General features: G+C 34.7%; 1 protein-coding gene across 2 annotated transcripts; it reads left to right on the top strand.

The window, feature by feature from the left end:
* Positions 1–524: 524 nt before the first annotated feature.
* Positions 525–21,301, top strand: LOC134680850 (major vault protein-like). 2 transcript variants are annotated; one of them, XM_063540119.1, is made up of 13 exons: positions 525–663; positions 6,567–6,726; positions 7,151–7,346; positions 10,042–10,392; positions 10,758–10,883; positions 11,523–11,633; positions 12,227–12,352; positions 12,797–12,946; positions 13,485–13,726; positions 13,965–14,307; positions 14,626–14,837; positions 15,686–15,929; positions 20,424–21,301. In XM_063540119.1, exons 2-13 carry the CDS (start codon positions 6,590–6,592, stop codon positions 20,763–20,765), a joined length of 2,580 nt encoding a protein of 859 aa, XP_063396189.1. In that variant the 5' UTR covers positions 525–663; positions 6,567–6,589; the 3' UTR covers positions 20,766–21,301. The 2 variants fall into 2 exon arrangements, with proteins under 2 accessions (XP_063396189.1, XP_063396191.1); XM_063540121.1 differs by lacking the exon at positions 525–663 and adding an exon at positions 1,447–1,510.
* The last annotated feature ends 1,072 nt before the right edge of the window (positions 21,302–22,373 follow it).

Here is a 22,373-nt window from a genome sequence, read left to right as displayed (position 1 = left end):
CGCAATTGCCGGATCTGTTAGGAAGAAAATTGCGGGATGAGAACTGCTTGATAGCTTGACAGTCACACTAGGTAGTGCATTAAACCTAGAGTATATAAGACATTTTTTAAAAGTTTTTCATTCTTTAAACTAGAGTTTACAGTGAGCTGTGAACACAATATGATGAAATGAAATTTAACTTCCACCTCTGTTTTGCATTAATGAAAAAATATTTTCAATGATTTGAAATTGAAGCTTCATTGTTGTTTTGTAAATAAAGTTTTTGATTTTCTTATACATGAGAAAAATTCAATTTGGATAGTAAACTTTTGAAGCAAACATCCCGGCCACACTTTAGCATAACATTTGAAAAAAGTTATGCTTCACAAATAGTTAAGGCTGTGAAGGCACCGCAGGAAATAAATAGTAAATTCCACTTGTATCTCACACTGAATATTTCGTCCCAGGACTGTTTACACACAACTCACATTTGAAATAATAATATATGTAGAACATTGTGACGCATATATATAGTATCCGGTTGTGAAATCCCCAGTTTCTATTTTTAGCCTTTACTTTATTTCTTTCGATTGCACCACTCCAAGAGTCAGCAAATCTCGGTCAACATTTAATTAATTGAGATTTTTTAAGACTTTATTCTTCGTGCAGCTGCTCATAGGAAAGGTAAGGTTTAGTTCTAGTAATAATTTATTATTGTATTATATTTCATTTGCTACTTTCTCATCTTATTGAATGATTATAGATGTGTACATTATCTACATGTAATAAGATAAATATATAAACCTATCGACATAAACATTTTTGTACTAGATAAATAATTCAGTGCGGAAGATCAGCAGACTATCTGATTTAAAATTATTGATATATTGTACAAATCATTAATGTATGTATTTTGAAATGTTGTGTACACGTTCACTGTGACATTTTCTTCAGTAAACCTCTTGTTAAGGGTGGTGCTGGGTAGCATGATATATTAGGTCCCAGGGTGGTTTGCTAAAAATGTAGAGTATAAGCTGATCGGGAAAAAGGGCATGCAAGACAATGTAAGGGAATTTATAAGATTTAGAACATTTATTTAGTCATGCCTGAACATGACCGGGTACACAAGTCATTTGTCTAAATAAGGTACGTTGAAAAATATATTTTGTTGGACTTTTATAAATAAGTTCTATAGATCTACGTTTTACTTTCCAGTTATGTTAAACAGGTACATTTGATGTATCTTTTAAATCGCTGCAGAACCAACACATCTTCCTCGTTTAAACAATGTGAAAAATATAAAATTTGAAAGTACTTTAAATGTAAACAATTAAACACCTGAGTGATTATGAACACGTATATTAATACATTTATATTAATCTAATTGTTTGGCTTGTATCCAACCAACATAGTTAGGGTAAAGCCAATACCGTCAGCAATTTTTTTTTATCCAGGTAAGAATATAAATTTGTCGGTCATTCCTATATTTAGATCTTGTTTTAAGTTGCAAGCAGTAAATTAAATAAATAAGGTAAGTACAATCTTATTATTATAAATATGATACATGTATATGTAGGCGAAGAATTACTAAGGTGTAAATGTAAATATGTAAATACATATTAAGAAAATTGTATTATTGTAGAATTGCGACGAGTCTTCATATTTACTTAATTTTTGCTTAGTAATATTCAATCAACTTGTTTTGACACACACTATCGGTGAGACGTCATTTTGTGTTGTGCAATAACTTCTATTTTGATTAATTTTCTGACATTTTGTAAATATACATTTAATCACGCCACTCACAAGCCATCCTTATAATAGTGCGGTGACTGAAGGTAGATTTTTTTGAATTTAATCTCCCCACCGAACACACACCTATATAATATATCATTGGAAAGAGGAAATCGTTTACTATAGTAATATGCCTGTCGTCAGGACTTGGTATGGTCACAATTTTTTTAAATTGAGGTCAAAGGTCATATGTGAAAATCTGTTAAAATTTGGGAGGGTTTCAATTTTGACATTTTTTTCTATTTCTAAACTCTACGTAAATACAAACGATACTGTTTTGGCTTTATTAATGTTTGTTATTATACATAAACCTTTAAATCATTAAGATTTATTTTATCAAAAAAGTCCTAAAACGATGTTTTATAAACAAAACTTCAAAAATTAGTTTTCAACCTATAAAATGTTTAGAGCACCTTAACCTTTTGAAAAATTTCAATTTCAGGTAAAAATCAAGTGTCATGCAGGACAATACTTTAAAATAATTTTTTAAACTATCATATTGGGTGAGGTATCAAATCAAAGCAATAGAACACTACAGTCAAATATGACCTCAAATTGAATTGCGGATACTTCAGGTTTTCGTTGCTTTTGGTTGTTTTTTTCACTATTATTACTGCTTCCATATAGTTTTATCTGTTGTTGCGTATTTTACTCTGGTTAATATCTATTACATTATAAGTTTTGTACCTATATCCCCCCTTTTTTTTCCTTGCAACGTACCACAAACTTCAAAAGTATTCCATATAAAAAAAGAAGATGTGATATGATTGCAATTGAGGCAACCCTCCAAATGAGACATAAATTACCAATACGTCCAGTACGGGCTTCAACAATGAGTAAAATTTATACTGCATAGTCTTCAATTCACGAAATGAATATTGTAAAACAAACGAAAAATCTCTCGACCTGATTGATGTACAAAATGAATAGGAAACAAAAAAATATAGTATATAGAAACATACGACAAACAATGCATTACCGTCTCGTGACTTGAAACAGACACAAACAGAATGTGGCGGGGTTTTACTTTTTTAAGGGCACGCCAACACTCCCCAAACCCGGGGGCTGGGACCGTGTGTTTAAGTTCAACAAGCTCTGTACCTAATCAACCGTTATCTCCATCATCTTCATTTTCACCAAACGTCACAAGACATGTTTTTAATATTTCTATACATTTCACTCATGGCCACAGGTATGCACATGAAAGGTTCTGCTCAAAGCAAACACGTTATTTTGAGTTTTTCTTTACAAGTACAGAAAAGGTATTGAAGGAAGTCCGAAGACATTTGTTCCCAAAGAAATACCAGCTTCAAACCATCCCTTTCAATTCATCCAACTTTGAAGATTTAACAGAGATCTAAAATGGGGTTAAGATGACATCCATACGCTTGTCTGCAAAGATGATGGGGAAACATTATGCATGAGACATACACACTATCTTGATTTCGCTCAATTTCATGGTTGGCAACACATTAGATGTAGCGTCGCACTCTACTTTAAGAAGCATAAAATCCATTGGCATTCAATATTTCAACAAGGTGTTTCCAACCAAAATCATGGTACATTTGTAAAGCCAATCCTAAGTGAAAAGGATTAAAAAAAAAAATGGTCACACAAACGGTTGACCCAACAATTGCTTAAGCAATTACGCAATTTCTGTGATGCCATTTCCTGAGAATAGTCTTGGCTATGCAGTTTCATCGAGTTACCATAAAATTAATTGCAATAAAGACGAAGGCATTGACTGAATTGAAGAAGAAAGAGACAATTTATCCGAAGTTGGGAATACTTCTGTAGAGTTTGTAGAGCTGTCTTTTCTATTGTATACTTGCAGTGGAATGACATATCTGTCCGTTATTTGTGTCTATTACATTTGACATAAAAATTTTGAGTTCAGTTTTCAATCGACTAACAGCTGATATGGCATCTCAAATAGTTATTTTGCTACAAAATATTGTTATATTTGCCTTGAACTTGTTGAAGTTGTTTGACAACTGAATTTCTATAGAAATCAATGAGTTAAGACTGCATTTTAAGTAGAATATTTTAAATTAGAATCAGCTGGAAGAAAAGATCTAAGTAGTATATTTATCTGGTAACGGTGTCATGAGGAATGACCATTACATCGTTGTCAATTGCCAAAATAAAATTAGTAAAAGCAGTATCGTGATCTGATATATCTGCTTTTTTTTCGTTTTTAGCAAATAATTTGTAATGCAACCAAAATGACAGAGTGCTCAAGAAGTTTAAAAGATGGACGGGAAACTATTTCAACTTTAACTTTATCTGACACGGTTAAAACATTCTTAATACGCTCATCTGATTCAAACTTGAGTAGTTTTTTATCTCTCTAAAATGTTTTGTTGCAACAAAATATACAAGCGCTCCAGTTGAACGACTGCATTGTAGAACGCGTACACATACCCGAAACTGAGGGACAACAGTCCGATAATTGTATGTCGTCATTAGATATCAGATTAGAAGCTTCCTCGCTCTAAAAGGGGGGACAAATATGTTTACTTGTGTAACTTTTGAAGCATGAACAATGATACACAGCCTGCACGGAGTTCTGTAAATTAACAGCTTTCGCATGAAACAGTTTGATGTTCACCTCATCTAATCTTTTATTCAATACAGATACAAAAATCGACTTTCCTATACTGGGAAATTGACTCAAAATTTCAGTCCATTTTTTCAATTTAACAACTTTTGTCTTTTCTTTGGACTTAATGGAGCAAGTTGAAACATACTTGACATATCACGGAATATTTACTGAAACTATCCGTCAATTATTTTGATTTAACAATTAGACTTTTCTGACAAAGTATATTTAATGTTTTATAACAAAAAAACAGAGAATATAAACACATACAAACAAAGAATGTAGCATATATCAGTGCAAATATGTGTGTATATACTAGCGAAGAGGTAGTAATATCATATATCAGTTGAGAGCAAATTATTGACTAATATACAAAATGTGACGGAAGGCAAGTGATTAAGTTCCGTGTTGAAATTGAAGTTTTTTATTCCATTCTTTTTCCATTGATTTCTTAAGGTTTTTTTCATATTTTGGTTCCGAAATTTTTATCACTGATTAGTTTTATGAAATACTATATGCTAAAAATATTATGGAATAATTTTTATTGCTACTATGAAGAAGAAACTAAAGTTTGTGTCTGAATTTGCAATTAAAAATACCTCAATTTTTAACAGTCTAAACTTTGCAAATTTTATAGAGTATAAGAAAATGAAATACTAAATAGAATATTTCGATATATGAAAATAGCTTCAGGAAAAACTAATTCAGTTAAATGTAAGTGAACATACACAATTTTTCATTTTGAAAAAGGGGGGTTGAAACTCTCCAATATACTACTAGTCATTAAAACGACTTTTTAGAAAAATGTGACCGTACGAAATTCTGACGACAGGGCAAAAACTTAAGAAGACATATTTGTCTTTAAGTTAAGACCATTTTTAGCCGTGTGTTATTTGGGGAGATTAAACTCGCGATCTAGACGACTTTTTACACTTCTGTCACCGCACTATAACTAAATGGGTTCTAAAGACACGTCTTCCTTCCTTCATTCAATTAAATAGTTTATTTCCTTATATCCGACAACCTATCAATGCACATTTAACAATGAAAACTCCCAATAAACCTTCAATTTCACAAATCAAATATCTATTTTAAACCGGCTTCATGGACAGAACGTGCATGAACTATCTTTCACTGGACGATATGCAATCAACAATCAATCAATCTAAATGGCATGTGAATTTACTGTGCAAACATCTTAATAGTGGAATTTAAAGGAAACTGCCACTATAAATTGCAATTGAGGCTTAACAGGTTAAAAACTTTTTTGGATTCCGGATTGTAATCGAGATTGATTCCAGTGGCGGATCCAGAGGGGGGGTTTCGGGGGTGCGCACCCCCCCTTTATTTTTGCCGATCAATGCATTTGTATCGGGACATATGTTTTGCACCCCCCCCCCCCCCCTTTTGCCCTGGGTTAGCACCCCCCTTTCGAAAATTCCTGCATCTGCCCCTGGATTCATTGGTATAAGGATGGTTTTAGGGGGGATCAAACTAGTACTTTATTTTGTGTTCGAAAAACCTGTTTACCAAAGTTTGTCATAAATTGTTTGAACAATTGACCTTAAGAATATTTTCCTGAAACTAAAAATAAATAAGATTGTTTGCACTATAGATTTATAATCCATTTGGGCTATTATATCCTAAACGTGTTATTATAACTCATTACAAATTGGTCCCAACTTTAAAGGACACACCCACGAAATAAATGTACTATGTCAGACCAGAACATTTTGCTCGTTATGCATTTTTGAAATTGATAAATCCGTTACACTCGGTAACATACGTTACGGAATCTAACTGCATTTTACAGTTAAGAGCTTCTTTACCTCCCCTAAAGACCAGAAAGAAAACAAACCACCACAAAACAGAGAAATTTACATCATTAAGAGGAGAAGAATCCATGCAATCACACTGTATTCTTGAAATCGTACCAGGACCGTAAAATGTATATCTATAATATTATTAGATATTCAAAGTTGGTAATATGACTTTATAATAGAACGATGAGACGAACTTTATATGTATTGACTGTTATAGAGGAAATATTTATAAAAAACGGTTTTTTTAATAAGCGACACACTATACTACTAAGCAGACATGTACTTTTTTGCTTAGCAGTTAACAAGACTTTGTTCCAGGAAATGAGGGTTTCAAATCAACAATTTAAAATGAACTTGTATTATTGCAGAGCTAAACAGATACTCATCCACCATGTCGACATCAAGACGGGGAGACGAATCAATATACAGAATCCCTCCTTATTTTTACCTCCATGTTCTAGACCAGAACCTCAATGTAACAAGACTTGAGATTGGTCCACAGACATTTGTCAGACAAGACAATGAAAAGTAAGTATAACTATAGCATATTTATTTCGTGAGTAGAATGTCTGCTCAGCTAATTGTCATAGTGGATATCCCCCCTCACACTAGTGTTTTTATTCTATCGGAAGAACGACCTTTAAAAGAAAAAGAGTTTCATGGATATTTTTTTGCACCAAAAGGAGAAAGTTCACTTGAAGGAAAAATTACCCAATGTTATATGAAACTATTTTTTTTTTATTTTGTATCATAGAATTAACAACTTAATCTAATACTAGTAACAAGGTTTTGGATTGACAAGATTTTCTTGCATTTCATTTGTCAGATAGGCCAGACCAAGTTCAACTCAATATTAATCAGGTTATAATTTTTTAAAAGTCTATGTATACCGTAATTAGCTGGATACAAATTTTGCTAGCTGGATACAAATTTTGCGTATTAACATTTACAGAGTTGTATATGGACCAGAGCGTATGATCACAGTACCCCCAAGGCATTATTGTATCGTAGAAAACCCGGTACTGAAAGACAAAGAATGTAAAGTTGTCTTTGACGAAAGTGGACAGGCCAAACTTGTACATGCTGACCATGAAATTAGATTGGCACAGGATCCTTTCCCACTGTACCCCGGGGAAATACTGAAACAGGTATGATGTTCGTGGTTACAGGTCCAAGTTTTGATATAGCAATTAACTGCACTTAGTGGTTACAATAAATAAAATGTATTATTACTTGTCGAAAATAGATGAGTTGTTTTAATTTAAGCTTTTGGGCACGGTTTCCCCCAATAGTAATCGTGAGCATCTAACCAGTAAACCCAGTAATATATAAGTGATCAGGGTTAAGAAGTTTATATGCATTATTACCTTAAGTGTTACAGCTCATCGGTTGCGTGTTATAATAGTAATATTTGCAATAAAACATAATGAAGTAAAGGAAAACATTTGTTACATTGATCTCTGATTGACTTTCAATGATACCACCTCCACGGCTGGTATATTCGTTTTAAGTGGCAGAAGCTGATTTGATTTCCTCCATCGTTGTTTGAAGTTTGTAGCTCCCATAAAAGTGGCAGCAGCTGATTTGATTATCTCGTTTCAAGTGTTGTTTTTTTGTTTGTCACCCCACCCCCTGACAGTAGTATCAGCTGATTTGGTTTTCAGCCTTGTTTGTTGGTTGTAACCCTCCCCTGACAGTAGTATCAGCTGATTTGGTTTTCAGCCTTGTTTGTTGGTTGTAACCCTCCCCTGACAGTAGTAGCAGCTGATTTGGTTTTCAGCCTTGTTTGTTGGTTGTAACCCTCCACTGACAGTAGTATCAGCTGATTTGGTTTTCAGCCTTGTTTGTTGGTTGTAACCCTCCCCTGACAGTAGTAGCAGCTGATTTGGTTGTCTCACTTGTTTGTTGGTTGTAACTCTCCCCTGACTGTAGTAGCAGCTGATTTGGTTATCTCCCTTGTTTGTTGGTTGTAACCCTCCCCCGACAGTAGTAGCAGATGATTTGGTTATTTCCCTTGTTTGTTGGTTGTAACTCTCCCCCGACTGTAGTAGCAGCTGGTTTGGTTATCTCCCTTGTTTGTTGGTTGTAACTCACCCCTGACTGTAGTAGCAGCTGATTTGGTTATCTCCCTTGTTTGTTGGTTGTAACTCACCCCTGACAGTAGTAGCAGCTGATTTGGTTATCTCCCTTGTTTGTTGGTTGTAACCCTACCCCGACTGTAGTAGCAGCTGTTTTGGTTATCTCCCTTGTTTGTTGGTTGTAACTCTCCCCTGACAGTAGTAGCAGCTGGTTTGGTTATCTTCCTTGTTTGTTGGTTGTAACTCACCCCTGACTGTAGTAGCAGCTGGTTTAGTTATCTCCCTTGTTTGTTGGTTGTAACCCTCCCCTGACTGTAGTAGCAGCTGATTTGGTTATCTCCCTTGTTTGTTGGTTGTAACTCTCCCCTGACTGTAGTAACAGCTGATTTGGTTATCTCCCTTGTTTGTTGGTTGTAACTCTCCCCCCGACAGTAGTAGCAGCTGCTTTGGTTATCTCCCTTGTTTGTTGGTTGTAACTCACCCCTGACTGTAGTAGCAGCTGGTTTGGTTATCTTCCTTGTTTGTTGGTTGTAACCCTCCCCCGACTGTAGTAGCAGCTGATTTGGTTATCTCCCTTGTTTGTTGGTTGTAACTCTCCCCCGACAGTAGTAGCAGCTGGTTTGGTTATCTCCCTTGTTTGTTGGTTGTAACTCTCCCCCGACTGAAGTAGCAGCTGGTTTGGTTATCTACCTTGTTTGGTGGTTGTAACTCACCCCTGACTGTAGTAGCAGCTGGTTTGGTTATCTTCCTTGTTTGTTGGTTGTAACCCTCCCCCGACTGTAGTAGCAGCTGATTTGGTTATCTCCCTTGTTTGTTGGTTGTAACTCTCCCCCGACAGTAGTAGCAGCTGGTTTGGTTATCTCCCTTGTTTGTTGGTTGTAACTCTCCCCCGACTGAAGTAGCAGCTGGTTTGGTTATCTACCTTGTTTGGTGGTTGTAACTCACCCCTGACTGTAGTAGCAGCTGATTTGGTTATCTCCCTTGTTTGTTGGTTGTAACTCTCCCCTGACAGTAGTAGCAGCTGGTTTGGTTATCTCCCTTGTTTGTTGGGTGTAACTCTCTCCTGACTGTAGTAACAGCTGATTTGGTTATCTCCCTTGTTTGTTGGTTGTAACCCTCCCCCGACTGTAGTAACAGCTGATTTGGTTATCTCCCTTGTTTGTTGGTTGTAACCCTCCCCTGACTGTAGTAGCAGCTGATTTGGTTATCTCCCTTGTTTGTTGGTTGTAACCCTACCCCGACTGTAGTAGCAGCTGATTTGGTTATCTCCCTTGTTTGTTGGTTGTAACCCTCCCCTGACTGTAGTAGCAGCTGGTTAGTTATCTCCTTTCTAGCGTTGTGTATTGGTTGTAACCCACCCCTGCCTATGGTAGCAGCTGATTTGGTTATCTCCCTTGTTGTTTGTTGGTTGTAGCTCCCCTAAAAGTGGCAGCTGCTGAATTGATTTTCTCATTTCAAGTGTTCTGTATTGGTTGTAACCCTCCTCTCACAGTGGTAGCAGCTGATTTGATTTCCTCCCTTGTTGTTAATTAGTTTTACCCTATAAAGGTAGTAGCAGCTGATTTGGCTATCTCCCTTGTTATTTATTAGTTGTAACCCCCCTCCCCATGAAAGTGGTAGCAGCTGATTTAATTCTCTCGCTTGTTGATTAAAGGTGTACCACCGTTGAAAATGGTAGATTTTAATTGATTTTCACCCTTTTGGTTTAAAGGTTGCAATCTTTGAAATTGGTAGCAGCAGACTAGATTTTCTCCTTTGTTTATAGGTTGTAACCGCCCTGAAAGTGGTTGCAGCTAACTCAGCTCTTCGTCTGAGATCTATTCTAGACTTTGAAGATGATGATGAGGAAAAGAGAACAGCTGGGGATGAGTGGCTTTTTGAAGGACCAGGAACATATATCCCAAGGAAGGAGGTTGTTGTTGAGGAGACTGTCAGGGCCACAGTCATTAGACCTAACCAGGCCATAAGATTGAGGGCCAGGAAGGAGACCATTGACAGACAAGGTGTTGCTAGGGTAACTGGCGAGGAATGGCTGGTGAAGAAGACCGGAGCTTACCTCCCAGGAGCCTATGAAGAAGTTGTAGATGTTGTCAACGCCTATGTTCTAACAGATAAGGTAAATATAATTTCATTCAGTTGATATGATATGATTTAATAGGGTGAAATACGGGTTCAAAATAGATCTTTGATCTGTCAGTACATGTTTCAGGGTTTTGATTGTGGATGTGATAGTTTGAACTCTTGAATTTTTAAAACATACTTTGCATGGTAATTTGTGAAAGAAAAAACAAATCAGCTACTACAGTATCATAAAGACGTTAAATACACATGCATAAATACTATAATTGTAAAAACGAACATGCAGATTTATTGAATTAAACAGTTTACTAGTCCTTAAAGTGATTTTTTCCATAATAAATCACATTTTAAATAACGTACAACGTATTAGACAGCATGAACATGTATGTTGTTATCTTGCAGAAAGCCCTTCATATGATATCATTGAGAACATTTAAAGATGATTTTGGTGTAACCAGAAAGAACGGAGAGGAATGGTTGATCAAAATGACAGACACAGAAACACACATACCTAATGTGTATGAAGAGGTATGTACTGATGTTACATAAGTGGTTTAACAGGGAATGGAATATGGAATGAACACTTATAATTTTCCCTTTATGATTAAAAGAAAAACGTTTCTGGGGAACACATCTTCTCTTTGGTTGTTTTTTTCTTTTGGGAGATCCATCCCTTCCTTCTTTTCTTATCCACTTTCATACAACAAAACGCTTGTCAAAATTTGATTCCGACTCGATGCAGTTCAGACTCAGGCACTCTTCTGAGTTTCATTTTACGAATATGATATATTCAGTCTGAGTACAGCTCAGACTCGTTTAAGTACTGTTCAGGAATAGTACCGATTGAGTCAAATACAGTTCAGATTATTTGAAAATTTGAATGCTTTGAGTACAACTCAATACAGTGTATTAGACAGAAAAATCGAGCAAGTCTTTTTCCATATTGGGTTTCCCGTGTAATACATCAAGAAAGTTATGCCCAAAACAGGTAAACCCTGAGTCTTCATACTAAGTAGTGCACCAATGCTTAAGTAATGCCAATGTATTTGGAAAACTGAAACTAAACGCCTACTGAAAAGAAATGATGTGACGCCTGAAGAATAGTTTCATAGTATTCTAATAAACCATCAATACCTTGTTTGTTATATACTTTAATATTGATTTCAGGTTGTTGGAGTCGTCAATATCACCACACTTACCACGAGACAATATTGTATCATCCTTGACCCTTCCGATGAACATGGCAGACTACAGCTTGGTAGAAAGAAGTTAGTTAAGGTAAATAAAATGTTAGTAGACTTAGCAGAGCTAATTTACTGTATAACTAAGGTTCATCAATGCATGTCGTTAAGCTGTTGCATGATATATAGTATAATTATATTGCTAAGTTGACAATTTGAAACGGGTTTGTGTAAGCAAAGGTAGTTTTAACCGTGGCGAAAACATCTTGTGTTAGATGTATTTCCTATTTCACAAACTCCGGAAGAGTAATTGTCAATTCGCCGTTTCAGAATCTAATGCATCCTGGATAATATTTTCAAAAATTTACACCAAAACGTCGTGATTGATTAAAAATTTCATAAACAATGGAAATTCAACCAATGACGTGACAGTATTTTCATTTCAGGGTACGAACAATGAAATTACCCATAGTTCTTTAGATTCTGAAACGGCCAATAAACAAGTTTGCATTCGTATCAGCATCTTTACATTGTGTATTTTACGGAAAACGTTCTTTTTTTCTCAATGTGAAGAGAACTCATTGACAGCTGAAAGTTGATCTTTAATTTAACTTTAAAGTTTCCATCAGGCGCGTCTTTCTTAATTTCCCGAGTATATAGTTTTTCTCATATTTATATTGTATGTTTTAGGGTGAGTGTTCCTTCTTTTTGCTGCCTGGAGAACGATTTGAGAGTGGAATCCAGAATGTATACGTACTTGGAGAAGATGAAGGTGTTATCCTGAGAGCTACAGAATCATTCATTGATAAAGATGCTGTACGTATGTTCAAATCTGAACACTTTTAAGTATTGCGATCATTTGTTCGTAATTTCGTTTTATGATTGGCTGTCTGTTATTATACCAAAACATTTAAACAAAATAAGTACAAGTTAACAGAAAAAAGGACCCAAGCTTGTGAGAAAGAATTTCTCGCCAAAATGCAATCATGTGAAGTATGCCTAGATGCTAGTGTATCTGTCCAAACATTTCAAAAGCCATTGCTTATGTGGCTTCGCTTCTTTTATTCCCATGCCAGTAGTTATTCTGTGAATACTTTTATTGATGAGGAATGTGTAAATGCAACATTAGCTCGAATAGTTTGACAATTATTTCTTGTTGTAGGTGTCTTTGGTATAAAATCCAAATTATAATTGATATCTTTCGACGTTTACTTTGTATTACACGATAATATTTCTATTGACATTTTCTTTTATTTCCAGAAGGTAGAACGAAAACCAGGAGATAAATGGATGATTCGGGGACCAGCAGAATACGTTCCACCAGTGGAGGTTGAGGTGACCATGAAAAGAACTGCACTGCCACTTGACGAGAATGAGGGTATCTATGTCAGATGTATTAAAACTGGAAAGGTATGTCATACAGTTTCTATGTTCCACAAATAATCATATACATGTGTATTTTTCTGAAAGATGTCAGTCAGTTGATAGGTGACCTATAGTTGAGGGGCCTAATGGGGGGTCCTCATCACGGATCACGGAAAACAAAAAATATCAATCACGATTCACAAAAAATTAACATTACCAAATCACAAATTAATTTCCTCAAAATCACAGATCACGATAAAAATTGGCATCTTTCACGGATCACGAAATGAAAACATCCTCGATCACGAAGAACGAAATTAACCCATCAGCCCCCTCATAGTTGTTAATGTTTGTGTCATTTTGGTCTTTTGTGGATAGTTGTCTCATTGGCAATCATACCACATCTTCTTTTTTATATCATATTATGTAATGAAGTTCTATCAAACATCTATGGGTAAAAGCAAAATCATTTAAGACATCGAATGTAATTTTCGGTGGTCTATAAGAATATAACTGAATAGAATTGTGAATCGAGCATATATATTTGTTACCTTGTGATATCAAATATTAATACACATTTTAGGTCAGAGCTGTTACTGGAGAGACCTACATGTTGAATCAGGATGAGGAACTATGGGCTAAAGAACTTTCTCCCTCAGTCGAGACTCTCCTGGCTGAGGCTAAAAACCCACAGGCCTTTGGTGAGAGAGGACCAAAACAAGGAAGTGAGGCTCCTAAACCACGTGATAAAACACGTGTGATCACTTTCCGAGTTCCACACAATGCTGCTGTACAGATTTACGATTATAAAGAAAAGAAAGCAAGGTATATTTATAAAATTGTTATTGATACTTTTAGTAAGATTCAATGTAAGCATTAAATTTTATGTTTAGAATTGATAATGTCATCATAATACTGTTCTTGTACCTAACTTCAATTCGTGAAAGGGATTTGATTAGTAGAAGTCTGTTTATTTGAGCAATTCAATGTCTTAACAAGATCCTGATATGTAAATCATGTGATAAAATTTTAAGTTTATCTTTATTTTTGCTTTTCTTAACAGGGTTGTTTTTGGTCCCGAGTTGGTTTTATTAGGTCCTGATGAACAATTCACGAAGCTTAGCCTTTCTGGTGGCAAACCAAAGAAAAACAATGTCATTAAATCTTTATGTCTGTTTCTGGGACCGGACTTCAGTACTGACATCATTACTGTAGAAACATCTGACCATGCAAGACTGTCATTACAGCTGTCGTACAACTGGCACTTTGAAATTGAAAGTAAAGAGGATAAAGTAGAGGCTGCTAAGATTTTCAGTGTACCAGATTTCATTGGAGATGCCTGCAAGGCTATAGCTTCCAGAGTCAGAGGGGCCGTAGCACAAGTACAGTTTGATGACTTCCATAAGGTAAGCATTATCTTTATACAGCAAATGGTCTGGTTTTAGGAATACGGTATTAGATTCGAGTGAGGGCATACTAAACCTGAAACATTTTCCTAAATGCACGATGAGTGTAAGACTTTATCAAATTTGGTGTGTCCGAAGCGCTTTTTATGCCCCGCCTTTTTGAGTAATGTCCCTTTATAACGTTACATGGTAGCGGGGGCATCATATGTGTCCCTATGGACACATTCCCCATTTATCTTGATTAACCTTCATCATAAAAAACGTAAGAGCCTTTAAAATCAAATGTTATCTAAAAAGAAATACATTCTTTTGTTTTAGAATTCTGCAAGAATCATTAGATCTTCAGTATTTGGTTTTGATGAGAAAGGAAAAGTTCGAGGAGCTTTTAGATTCCCACAGAACAACTTGGTATTCACCAGTATTGATATCCAATCTGTTGAACCTGTAGATCAGAGAACAAGAGATTCCTTACAGAAATCTGTACAACTGGCCATTGAAATCACAACAAACTCACAGGAAGCTACTGCAAGGTGAGTAACTCAATAGAAATATGTAAAGCTAGCCTTTGAATGCACATTTTACTCACGGGAAGCCGCTGAAATGTAGGTTAGTTTGTCAACTTTGGTAATTAGTCACGACAAACTGAAGCTGAACCATATTCGATCGATACAATCCTAGACATTTTCTAGGTCTAGTAAACTACTGTTGCCTCGAAATTGATTAGAAGTACATCATGCATGTGTTAATGAATGTATTTCTCTGATGTTGCATGCCTGCTAAATCTAATTGATCTTCAGAAGTAATATTGTTTAACCGTTGTGGACTGTACTACAAAATGTATACTCGTACCAACATGGTTAGTGACACATAGACATATTGGGTATAAATGGCTCTGAACCAACAATATATGGTCCAGATCATAATTGTCAGAAGTCGGAATAAACTGTTTACAGAGCGTGCAAATTTGGAAAAACAATATCCATAGAAACAATATTTTCTGAGTAAACTTATCTGTAAACGTTTAATGTTGAAGATCTGATTTTAATTAATGTTAAGTTTATACCAAAAGAATGAATATTATACCCATTCGTGTTTATACTGATCAAGTATAGTTGAAGCATGAACTATTATGTGTCTGAATGCCTTCAAATGATTATGTCAAATTTGATGCGAAACGTTATATGTATATTACATAACCAAATGAACTTATACGAGAATAGTTTTATGTGGAAACTCTTAGACAGAAAGAGCATTTTTTTATCATGACCTCTGTCTGTTAAGACTGATGGATACACTTTTAATTCATACTTTTGCATTATGTTATTTGATGAAGATTTAATTAATAACTATTACTCTAAGTTTGCTTTTTAAATCTTAGACATGAAGCAGAGAGATTAGAACAGGAAGCTAAAGGAAGATTAGAGAGACAGAAGATTTCAGATGAAGCAGAAGCCGAAAAATCCAGGAGACAGTTGTTGGAATTACAGGCAAACAGTGCTGCAGTAGAAAGTACTGGTCAGGCTAAAGCAGAGGCACAGTCCCGAGCTGAAGCTTCTAGGATTGAGGGTGAGGCAGCTGTAGACCAGGCCAAACTGAAATCACAGGCAATGAAAATTGAATCAGTAAGTAGCATGGTTTATGTATATTTTAACTGGAATTTGATGGCAAGTGGTTAATAGGTCACATGCTAAATCAGTCAGATTTGACAGCTTCATTGTTTGTGTTTGATGAAGTTGTGAAGAATAGCATACACAAAAAACTTAAACTGGAATCATTTCAGTTTACAGTCGAGTTTATACTAAAATGCAGTCAAGTTTAGCATTTGATAGTTCATTGATAACATTCTGGCGTATCATAAACAAACAACTTGTTACGTCTCATTTCATTGGCCGAAAGATTTAAATACAACAACAATGTAGTCAGTGTGCACGTGAATTGACACAGGTGACCGACAATGGAATTTACTATGTTACTACGAACGTAAAAACAATGATTTGTATAGTTTACAAACCTTTGGTCAAAAGAATTAAATAGATGTTTTGTTAACTTCAAATAGTGGGGTCGAAATATTATACTGATATTTTGTTTTAAGTAAAATTCTAAGTTCTTTATGAATGCAGCAACTCGATTATCTTGAACCCGGCATGATGAGAATTATAAGGATAAATAAAATACAATGTGCCGCTTTTATACGGATGAATATTAACTCGAATAATTCAAGCCCTTTCCGTGTCCGATTTTCTCCCACACTTCGTAGATCAGCGGAATATAACGACTGAATTATTCGGGTTAGATGAATATATGAATCACTAGTAACAATGTCATAGTCACTTATAATAAGTATCTCATAATACTGATCCATTACAATAGTTACTGAGGGGTTGCACTGACATTCCTCTTTTATTATTTTCATGCTATAAAACATACACACAGTACAAAAATGTAGCTATAAGCGTATCATAGACGGAGGAAATTGTCCCTCAAAGATAGAAACAAAATAACTGTAATCGTATCATTGGTGCACCTGAATGAATTCAGTGAAGGCAGGTTGTCATAATAAATTGAAATATTACATCGGCGAAGATTATTTCTTTTGCATGTGTGGAACTAAATAATAAATTAATACTTGTTAGAAAGCGTAGTTTATAAGGAACAATTCTTGTTCGAATTCGGGGCCTTTTATAGCTGACTATGCGGTATGGGATTTGCAAATTATTGAAAGCCGTACGGTGACATATAGTTGTTAATTTCTGTGTCATTTTGGTCTCTCATGGAGAGTTGTATTATTGGCAATCATACCACATCTTCTTTTTTTAAATATTAATGTACTGTTTTCGATTTTAAATGGATGAACATTTATCTTTCATTTTTATACTGTAAGAATAGAGCTGCATAACATTGTTGAACTATCCGCTAAAGTATATGTGGTATATGTATTCGTATTTAAAATGAAATACAAAACTAAACGTGTATGATAAACTGATAAACAAAATATCAAGAAATTAAGGATGACTAAATGCATGTGTAAGAAGAAGCTCACCTTTGTATCAATACATTTAATGAATAAACACTTTTTATACGACCGCAAATTTTGAAAAAAATTTCGTCGTATATTGCTATCACGTTGGCGTCGTCGTCGTCGTCGTCGTCGTCGTCGTCCGAATACTTTTAGTTTTCGCACTCTAACTTTAGTAAAAGTGAATAGAAATCTATGAAATTTTAACACAAGGTTTATGACCATAAAAGGAAGGCTGGTATTGATTTTGGGAGTTTTGGTCCCAACATTTTAGGAATTAGGGGCCAAAAAGGGCCCAAATAAGCATTTTCTTGGTTTTCGCACTATAACTTTAGTTTAAGTTAATAGAAATCTATGAAATTTTGACACAAGGTGTATGACCACAAAAGAAAGGTTGGGATTGATTTTGGGAGTTTTGGTTTCAACAGTTTAGGAATAAGGGGCCAAAAAAGGGCCCAAATAAGCATTATTCTTGGTTTTCGCACAATAACTTTAGTTAAAGTAAATAGAAATCAATGAAATTTAAACATAATGTTTATGACCACAAAAGGAAGGTTGGTATTGATTTTGGGAGTTTCGGTCCCAACAGTTTAGGAATTGGGGGCCAAAAAGGGACCCAAATAAGCATTTTTCTTGGTTTTAGCACCATAGCGTTAGTATAAGTAAATAGAAATCTATGAAATTTAAACACAAGGTTTATGACTATAAAAGGAAGGTTGGTATTGATTTTGGGAGTTTTGGTCCCAACAGTTAAGGAAAAAGGGGCCCAAAGGGTCCAAAATTAAACTTTGTTTGATTTCATCAAAATTGAATAATTGGGGTTCTTTAATATGCCGAATCTAACTGTGTATGTAGATTCTTAATTTTTGGTCCCGTTTTCAAATTGGTCTACATTAAGGTCCAAAGGGTCCAAAATTAAACTTAGTTTGATTTTAACAAAAATTGAAACCTTGGGGTTCTTTGATATGCTGAATCTAAAAATGTACTTAGATTCTTGATTATTGGCCCAGTTTTCAAGTTGGTCCAAATCGGGGTCCAAAACTAAACTTTGATTGATTTCATCAAAAATTGAATAAATGGGGTTCTTGATATGCCAAATCTAAATGTGTATGTAGATTCTTCATTTTTGGTCCAGTTTTAAAATTGGTCTACATTAAAGTCCAAAGGGTCCAAAATTAAACTAAGTTTGATTTTAACAAAAATTGAAATCTTGGGGTTCTTTGATATGCTGAATCCAAACATGTACTTAGATTTTTGATTAAAGGCCCAGTTTTCAAGTTGGTCCAAATCAGGATCTAAAATATTATATTAAGTATTGTGCAATAGCAAGTCTTTTCAATTGCACAGTATTGCACAATGGCAAGAAATAACTAATTGCACAATATTGTGAAATATTGTGAAATAGCAATATTTTTTTTTAATTAGAGTTATCTTTCTTTGTCCAGAATAGTAAGCAAGAAATATCTAATTGCACAATATTGTGAAATAGCAATATTTTTTTTTAATTAGAGTTATCTTTCTTTGTCAAGAATCAACTCAAATCTTTGTTACATACAATGTATATTCACTTTTTACTACCAACTGATAAATTAAAATAATCTTTACCATTCAGTGATAACAAGCAGTTTTTTTACATCTTAATATTTTATGATGTATTTAAATGAGTAGTTATTGTTGCAAACTCCATTAGAAATTTAATTGAGAATAGTTTTGGAATAAGGGAAAGGGGGATGTGATTAAAAAAATTGGGTTAAATTTTTCTCATTTGAAATTTCATAAATAAAAAGAAAATTTCTTCAAACATTTTTTTGAGAGGATAAATATTCAACAGCATAGTGAATTGCTCTAAGAGAAAACAAAAATTTTAAGTTCATTAGAACACATTCATTCTGTGTCAGAAACCTATGCTGTGTCAACTATTTAATCACAATCCAAATTTAGAGCTGAATCCAGCTTGAATGTTGTGTCCATACTTGCCCCAACCGTTCAGGGTTCAACCTCTGCGGTCGTATAAAGCTACGCCCTGCGGAGCATCTGGTTTTTAAAACTGATTGTTTCTATTAACATATACATATTTACATTTATGAATATACAATTTACGTTCGTTTTTCAACCGATAATAGCAAAACATCACACAGTATTTCGTTGGAGTTATAAACTACTTTTAATTCCCCTGTGCCATGGTTTGCCATCTCCGTTTTTTCTTAACAAAGCATGGTTGATCATGGTTGGTAACATGTGATGAATTTACTAACAATTTCGGGATTTTTTCTCTCAATTAAACGGAATCAGAAAAAAATCACTATTCTACGTCGAATACCTAAAACTCGGCAAATAATATGAAAAGTGTTTGTAGTAAAGTACGGTTTGATTTTTCATCGAGTCCATTCAGTGAAAGAAAAGGTAGTCAGGACGAGTAACTTGGGGTGGGGGAGGGTGTAGTCAATGAAAAAAATATGTGAATTAAGATTTTTTTTTATCCTGCATTGAACTTTTAATGTCGTCCCTTGATCTAGAGGAGACATTTGAATGAAATATTTCAATGTGAAAACTGTTTAGATTTTTAAGTTTAAATTTTTGTTATCAATTGCAGAAAATTATAAAACCAATGAATTTCACATGCACATTTATAAAAGCTAGAATTGTGATTGGATAATCAAGACCACAATCATGTACGCGAATACGACGATGGAAGCTTTAAACGACCTTGACCAGCTACGTGAATATTGATCAGTCCATTCAACGTTATAGTACGTGTGTTCTATTTTCGCAGGTGTGAGGTCGAAGGTTTGAATTGACCAATGGAAACGATCGTTCCTTAGAGAGTTAATCTAATAAAGTTTGTTTGACTGATTACGTCGCACTACCTTTCGCTAAGCTAAGCCGCATATGAGTATATAATGGTGCTGTTTCCAAGTTTGTATATGTCCCATGTTCTGTTTTGGCACAATCCTTTTATTATCTGAAATTCTTTTTTCGGTGATAGAACCTTCGATTTATGTTACACCAAAACTACATGCTATCTATTCATAGAACTCAACAAAGCTGACAAGTTTTATTATTGATGATAAAGTTAGTACAATATAAAATCTTATTTTAGGAATCTGAATTGCAAAGACTTACACAAGCAAGAGATGCAGAACTTAAATATGTTCGAGAACAAGATGAAATTGAACTAAGCAAATCTAGGGAAATGTCAAGCATTGAAACCACCAAATTCAAGAACATGGTGGACGCAATTGGAGCAAATACATTGGCAACCATGGCGTCAGCTGGACCAGACCAACAGGTCCGTATGTTGCAGTCCCTGGGCCTGAAATCCACCTTAATCACGGACGGTAGCACACCAATTAATCTGTTTAATACAGCTAATGGATTGATTGGAGGTATGATGCCAGCAAAGAGGGGAAAACGGAATGACGACGATGATTGCTATGAATAAATATTGGAATGTGCTTTTCTTATTAACATTAGTAATTTTGTGAAGAAAGTATTTTGTTTTGTAAAATTTATCAGTTGAGAATATTACATGTTATTGATACTAACATTATAAACAATTTGAACATGCCATGGTATATCTTTGTTATATTTATTAATATCTGATGACGTTGTATAATTTATAAACTTTGAAACGATGTGTAATAGAGGCGGGCTGATTTGTGTATTGTTTAGATGAGAAGGGGATAGTGTCAGAGTGTAAAATGTTTTGTATACTTCAAAAAGTGATAGATATGTATGTTTTGTATATTTGATGGGATTGTTTGTTACATGGTCTTAACATATTAGGTCTATGGTCACTTTTATACACTAATTTATCAATATTTAGTATGTGTGCAATACATTCATTTGTTTTGTATTTTAATAGTTTTCTTTATCACAACATTGTTTGTTACTCATTTTTCAGAGATTTCAGAGATCAATTTCCATGAGTCATGTTTGTTTATGTTATTCAACAATTAAACGTTTATTGATAAATAATCTTGACTTGTGTATAACTGGCATTGTGGAAAAACAAAATATCTCCCCTCCAAATAGAACTCTAAGTATTCGGCACATTCTCCACAAAGGGTCGTATTGACGCAAAAATTCACAAGAAAACTTTATCATAACATATTAATAATGAAAACAAATATCGTGAATCAGAACGTACGAAAGTGAGTAGTTTATGAAATTATTATTGAAATCTATCTCTTATGTACAATAAAAAGGTCATTCCACTCAAGTGACAATAGAAAGGAATGTCACCAATATGTAGTACAATATCTGATGTATTGCACCAGATGCGTATTTAGACAATTTTAATATCTCATTAGTGATGCTCGAGGCCAACATATTTGAAAGTCAAAAACCTAATACAAACATTGAAGAGCCGATAAAACAAAAAAGGACCATTAGTAAAGCCAAACCCGAAAAAGGAATCAGAGCATAGTATAACCAGAAACAAACATGAAAGAATAACATAATAATCTACAATCTAAGAGTTGCTATCCTTATAAAATGTACTGAATAAACAATGACGAAGGAACGGTAGGTAGGTACTGTTGATACCCTCTGGGAATGACAGTTCACCAAAAGTGGTATATAAAGTTTAACGCAAAATTTTATGCATTATTGGCTTTTTTGTCGGTCATGTTCGCTTGATTGATTTTTATACAACCGCAAAATTTGAAAAAAATTTCGTCGTATATTGCTATCACGTTGGCGTCCATGTCGGCGTCGGCGTCGTCGTCGGCGTCGGCGTATTCGTCGGCGTCGGCGGCGTCGTCGTCGTCTTCCGAATACTTTTAGTTTTCGCACTCTAACTTTAGTAAAAGTGAATAGAAATCTATGAAATTTTAACACAAGGTTTATGACCACAAAAGGAAGGTTGGGATTGATTTTGGGAGTTTTGGTCCCAATATTTTAGGAATTAGGGGCCAAAAAGGGCCCAAATAAGCATTTTCTTGGTTTTCGCACTATAACCTTAGTTTAAGTTAATAGAAATCTATATAAATTTTGACACAAGGTTTATGACCACAAAAGAAAGGTTGGGATTGATTTTGGGAGTTTT

Source organism: Mytilus trossulus, chromosome 8 (genome assembly GCF_036588685.1).
Source record: "Mytilus trossulus isolate FHL-02 chromosome 8, PNRI_Mtr1.1.1.hap1, whole genome shotgun sequence".
Classification (NCBI taxonomy): domain Eukaryota; kingdom Metazoa; phylum Mollusca; class Bivalvia; order Mytilida; family Mytilidae; genus Mytilus; species Mytilus trossulus.
The sequence above is the reverse complement of the archived record's forward strand: the minus strand, read 5'-3'. Positions and strand labels throughout refer to the sequence as shown.

Excerpts from the sequence above, each read along its gene's own strand:
- LOC134680850 (XM_063540119.1), top strand. The coding sequence starts at position 6,590 with ATGTCGACATCAAGACGGGGAGACGAATCAATATACAGAATCCCTCCT. Across the intron at positions 7,347-10,041 it reads CCGGGGAAATACTGAAACAG|GTTGTAACCGCCCTGAAAGT; the intron begins GTATGATGTTCG and ends CTTTGTTTATAG. Across the intron at positions 11,634-12,226 it reads GTAGAAAGAAGTTAGTTAAG|GGTGAGTGTTCCTTCTTTTT; the intron begins GTAAATAAAATG and ends TGTATGTTTTAG.